General features: G+C 28.6%; 1 protein-coding gene across 1 annotated transcript; it reads right to left on the bottom strand.

Annotated features, from left to right (window-relative positions):
- Nucleotides 1-469: 469 nt before the first annotated feature.
- On the bottom strand, nucleotides 470-4360 carry LOC105781706 (beta-galactosidase 15; the record flags this gene model as incomplete). The annotated part of the gene is given in 18 exon segments (XM_052627149.1): nucleotides 470-586; nucleotides 667-943; nucleotides 1033-1247; nucleotides 1336-1560; nucleotides 1663-1778; nucleotides 1862-1965; nucleotides 2065-2261; nucleotides 2353-2514; nucleotides 2610-2728; nucleotides 2816-2903; nucleotides 2983-3088; nucleotides 3175-3263; nucleotides 3364-3507; nucleotides 3604-3696; nucleotides 3789-3805; nucleotides 3808-3851; nucleotides 3954-4162; nucleotides 4253-4360. Coding segments are annotated over 18 exon segments (2430 nt in total), but the record flags the coding sequence as incomplete, so codon positions are not given.
- Between the last annotated feature and the right edge of the window lie 1640 nt (nucleotides 4361-6000).

Below are 6000 nucleotides of genomic sequence, written 5' to 3'. Positions count from 1 at the left end.
AACATATGTAAACTATCGTTACTATTGCAATGAGCAATGATGATGTCAAACCCTAGCAATACGAACAACCCGGTGGAAGATGATAAACACTAAAGGAAGCTATATCGATCAAATCAGCTGTGTCTTACGCTGTCAAGAGGTATATGCTTAGCCTTGTGTATCTTCAAGTCCATTGTAAAGCTACTCAAATCACCTACTTTAATGTTGTCGGGAAAACTGCCTTGGTGCCTTGCTACCACCAAATGTTTGGCTTATAATTTAGACAATTGTGGGGTGTTTTAGAGTTTTTAAGTTTAGTTTGTTAGATTATATCTATAAAAGAATATTTATCATCACAACAAAGAATAAAGAAAAAAAACATATGCTTTTATTATATTAATATAATTACAAAACCTAAGATGAATTCCTAAAATAATAAAAATAAATAATTAAAAAATAAAACTAAAAAGACCTAAAATTATTGAAAAATTCAAAAAGTAAAATCTTCACAAACGGCTTCCACAGCTAACTTTTTGACTTCACAAGAAGGTGTTCCGAATTTGTCTTCGGTAATTTTGAAGGAGCACGATTCTTTACCCACACATTCCTGTTAAATTTTTTAAAATATATATTATTAGAAAAAAAATATTTCAAGATATTAAAAAAATTAAAAAGAAAAGAAAATACCTTTTCAAGAATTGATAAAGCATCCACTTTCGAGTCATATTCACTTTTGTCAAATGATCCGCACACACCTTGTGGACTACCAAAACTAGCAAATTTAATCTTTGAAATTGGTCGATCTTGGCATGATAATTTCACTTCTTTTCCTTCATGAGTATTTATGCAAATGGATCCGATTTCAACGGTTTGGAATTGTACACCGGAAGGATTACCACCAAATTCCTCAAACAATACTAAAGTGTTCTCACCGTCTTTAAGAAATGATCGAGGAACATGATACCTATAAAAACAACAAAATTGGAATAATGACAAAATAATACTAATAATATGAAAATGAATATTTATACAAGTAAAAAACTCAAGGGTTACCATCTTTGGGTAGGTTCACCACACTTAGAGACACATTTACTATTACTGTATCGGCCACGATAATCACAAGTCTTTGTCTTACAAAGCTGCTTATCAGCTATATAAGATGGCCAATATCTACCAAGGTTATGACCATTCACCCAAGCCATGCCCTTTCCTAAACCTAGTAAATCCACAACAACTGGTTTATTCTCCAATGGAGCTTTGAATGTTGTCTACAATTTCAAGAACACCAAACATAAATATTAGTAAAATCAAACATTATATGTAACATTTATAAGTAAATGTATTACTTTTAATTACCTTGTACCAAGTGAAGTTCCTGTAAATCGGAATAGGGTCGGAAACCCATTTGGATGATGATTTTGAAGCACAATCTATGTCAAAAAACTTGTTCGAAATCCCATTCAAACCAACTTTATATGTCCATTTATTTGAAGACAAATCCTTGACAACATTTTTGTTCAAAACTAGCTCAATTGGTGATGTAATTCCAGCTCCAACCAGATCAAACATTGGACCATAGTTCTGTATTATTTTGATTCAAATTATACATTAAAATTCTAGGGTTTTTTTTATTTGTCGTATGTATATATATATATATATATATATATATATATATGTATATACCTTGAATCCAACAGTGACACTAAGTAATGATATCAAGTTTTTCCCGAGGGATAGGTTGATGTTCCTCTCGAAAACATATGTTACATTGTTGTTACCATATTTTGACCATTGAGAACCTACGAAAACAAATACATATAAATTTAAATAAATATGTTGTGAATTCAATAATATGTATATGTATAATATAGTTCATAATTACCTATATATTCTCCATTGAAAAAAGCATGAAGAACATGACCAGTATCATTGACACGAAGTGTCACTGTTCCATTCAACATGGGATCATTTTTTGCAACATCAATACTGTCCAAAAAATTAATTAATTAATTAATTAATTAATTAATCAAAACATATATAATTTATATTTAAATGAATTGAATATAATTGAGTTAAATAATTTACCTTGTCATATACCACAAATAATCACTAGCATCATTTGCCATATCCTTTTGATCAACAATCTTGTTAAGAGAAACATCTCCCCTTCCTTGAACAGAAGCCGATTCGATCAACTCGGGTCGCCACGTCCATTTCAAAGAACTCGGTTCATCTTCAGCTTTGTTCAATTTCTTAACCATCAATGAAGTTTGAGTAGAAACCTGATTTATTTATTTTTAAATATAAATCCATTTCTAATCATATCATATTGATCATAATTATAATAACACAAAACACGAAATTAGAGTTTACCTTAGCGGTATTATATGCTTCCTCCCTACAATCTGGAAGGATACTAATAGACCATGCTGGAACAAAGAATTTAATGCCTCCGAAGTTGACATTTGCATCTATTTTGGTATTTGTATTGCTCAAAAAGCAACTTGATTTCTCCTTTGTTTGATAAATAGTAGCCTAAATCATATATATAATTAAGAACAATAATTAGAATAAAATAATAAATATTTATAATTTTTCAAATAAATTTATATATAAATTAATTTTATTACCATGACTAAATTGCTGAGTTTTTCATTTATAATGTCCCCATTTGTAAGAGTATGCTCAATGGAATGTAGGACATCATGAAGCTGCTTCAAATGTCCCCATTTTGGTTGGTTCAAATTTCCTAATAAAAATTAATAATTAATTAGAATAATTATAATTTATATATATATACATATATATATATATATATTCAAAGGCATGAAATTACCATATTCATCAAGAGGTGCATTATAGTCATATGTAGTGGTAATATACGGGCCACCAGAAGTTCTACCAAAATTGGTACCACCATGATACTAAAAAAAATGGGAAAACAAAGGGGTTAATTAATAAAATTAAATTATTAATTATTTAATTTTTAAAAAAATCACTTACCATGTAATAATTTTGTAGTGTACCACCCTTTTGGAAAAATCGAGCAACAGAGTAAGCAAGATCTTCTGGTGTTCTAAGAGGGTCTGCACCACCCCAACTCTTAAACCTAAAATCAATTAAAATAAAATATAATATAAAGTTTATAATTATTTAAATTAAATTATGAACAATTTTAAGAAGAAAAAGAATCACCATCCAGTCCAATTTTCAGTCCACATTTTAGGGGTATTAGGATCTTTGGGTTTGTATTCATCACAATACCAACCATTGCATGTCTCCAACTACAATTATAATTAAACAAAACAAAATCAAAATTAAATTATCACAAAAAATGTATTTCTAAATGAAATAATATAGTAAAGAATAAATTAAATACAATACCATAGGCTTTGGAGCAGCAACTTGTTGACACATGATCCATGGAACACCAATATCAAGAGAATCAGCCATTTGGGCACACCAATTAATATATGATTTCCCGTCATCTCCATATGGGTCCATAACATTTCCATATTCATTCTCAACCTATATATATACATTTAATTTTGATATTATTTAAATATATAATAAAAATAAAAATAAAAATAAAAATAATAAAACATAAAATTTTATCATATATACCTGAGCTAGAATGATATTTCCTCCCTGGGATGCAAATAGTTTCTCTTTTTTCACCATATCAACTATCAAAGTTGTAAAGTTTTTCATTTCATTCTAAAAAATTAAACACATTATTTATATATAAAATAAACAAAATACAATAAAATTTTTATTTTTAAAAAAGCTACTAAAATTAAAAGAATTACCATAAATACATCATTTTAGTACGGAGAGAAACTCCGGGCATGTTATGCAACCATACAGGAAGCCTCTAATAAAATAATAATAATAAAACTATTAATACTAAAAAACTAGTTAGATAATTTATTAAATAACATAATTAATTAAAATTTTAAAATAAATTAATCTACCCATAATTCCACTCAGCACAAGTATAAGGTCCAATTCGAAGAATTGCATATAAACCTTGGTCTTGAATTGTTTTAAGAAATCGAATAATATCATGATTTCCATTAAAATCATACTGACGGCGAGCTGGTTCATGTGCATTCCAAAATACATATGTTTCAACCGCATCCAATCCACCTTCTTTGGCTTTTCTTATAAGATCCGGCCACATCTAATAAAAAATTAAAAAAAAACTAATCAATAATCATTCCAAATCAAATTATAAAAAAGTATCTCGAATAATTCAAATGTAAATTATTACCTGAGCAGTACTTCTCGGATAATGAATCGAACCCGAAAGGATAATTCTATGATTTCCATCTATTATGATGGATCTTGAATCATGAGTAACATTAAGCGCATTCGAATGAAATAAGATGAAAGAAAAAATAAGAACAGAAAATAAAATATTGAATATATTCATTTTTTTTCTATCCAGTAAAGCTAAAGAAAAAGTGTTGAGTGAAAAATCAGAAGAGTATGATACTGTATTTATAAGGGTAGTAATTGAATTCATATCAAATACTAGATTTTCAAAAGATATTTACTTTGATTTATTTACTATTTTAAATAAATAAAATTTTTAATTATAATTAATTAAATTCTCGTATTATTAAAACATTTAGAGTTTTAGTTATATTAAATTAAGGTTTCTTTGGATAAGTAGGGATGTTCTAAGATTAATTTGAGCCATTTTCTGTAAAATTAGAGTTTTGGCAATTTTGGTTCTTCAAACCCAGGACGGATGTTTTCGGCAGTTGCAATCAGGTCGACGAAGGCAACTGAAAGTCTTTGAAAGCAGTATCATTTCGGGCAGTTCAGAATCCAGGATTTTGTGTGGATCGCCTTTCTTCTATTATGCTGAAACATTAACAGGGAATGAGAAGGCAGCCTTAGCAATGTTTGTAGCGAAAATATGGAAATAAAAGAAGAAATCCTGGCATACTCTGTTTAGAAAATATATTGATATATACGAGGCAAAAGCATACCTTCCAAACTCTAGAAGAGCATTTTATCAACCTGCCAATAACAAAATCATTAGCATTAGCATCAGTTGTTTACTAAGAACAGGAGCGAAGGTAGGAAATTTGGGGCGGAAATTAAATTTTAATTTTTACAATAGTAAAATTACAATTTTACCATTTGAATAATCTACTACATCTTTATAATTTTTAAAGGATTAGATTAATTTTTTTTATTATTTTTAGAAAAAAAAAAAGTGAAATTTTAAAAGGCTTAAGATTACGCCCCTTACTAAGAGATGCAGAGATAAAAAGGAGTGAAACACATTCCCAATGGCGCAGTCTGGCCACTGAGCAATTAGTGAAGGGTATATCCATAATAACTGCGCAACCACGGTTCAGATATAATGTTAACCGTAGTAACTATTCACATTGCTAGTACTCGAATCAAAGTAGTAGTTGCCAAGTGTCAACTTTGGAAATGGTTATGTTGAAGTTAAGTTTTCATGAATTATATCTACGGTGTTAATGACTTAAAATGATGTATGTGTATTGTGCAATATTAGTTAATTTAAGGAAAGGATATGTTAAAAGTGTAGTAAGAGACATGGAGTTAATCATGATTGAATGACTGATCTAATTATGTGATGTTATAAGTGGTTAGGGACTTAATTGTAAAAGATGAAAATTTTAAATTTTAATAGCAACTAAAGGTTGGAAAGGGTCCTGTACTATAGTTATTAAATCGAATTTGATTGGATAAATTATGTAATAAGAATGTTTTGGATATTAGGGTTGTAAAGGATTAAATTGAAATAAATGCATTCATGTTTAAATGATTGTAAATTATTTGAATTGTACGAATAATGAATTTTTGTTTTCGAATTTAATTTTTATAGGGAAAGAAGATGTAGGACTGTCTCATAACAAAGGAAAAGTTAAAGTCGTTAACGAATAGTCGCTTTCGATTTATGCTTCTATAACTCAATTTCAATTTGCTTTTGTAAACTAATTAATTGTTATAATTGTAACGGGCTGTTTTCAGTGA

This window comes from Gossypium raimondii, chromosome 13 (genome assembly GCF_025698545.1).
Source record: "Gossypium raimondii isolate GPD5lz chromosome 13, ASM2569854v1, whole genome shotgun sequence".
NCBI classification, from domain to species: domain Eukaryota; kingdom Viridiplantae; phylum Streptophyta; class Magnoliopsida; order Malvales; family Malvaceae; genus Gossypium; species Gossypium raimondii.
The sequence above is the reverse complement of the archived record's forward strand: the minus strand, read 5'-3'. Positions and strand labels throughout refer to the sequence as shown.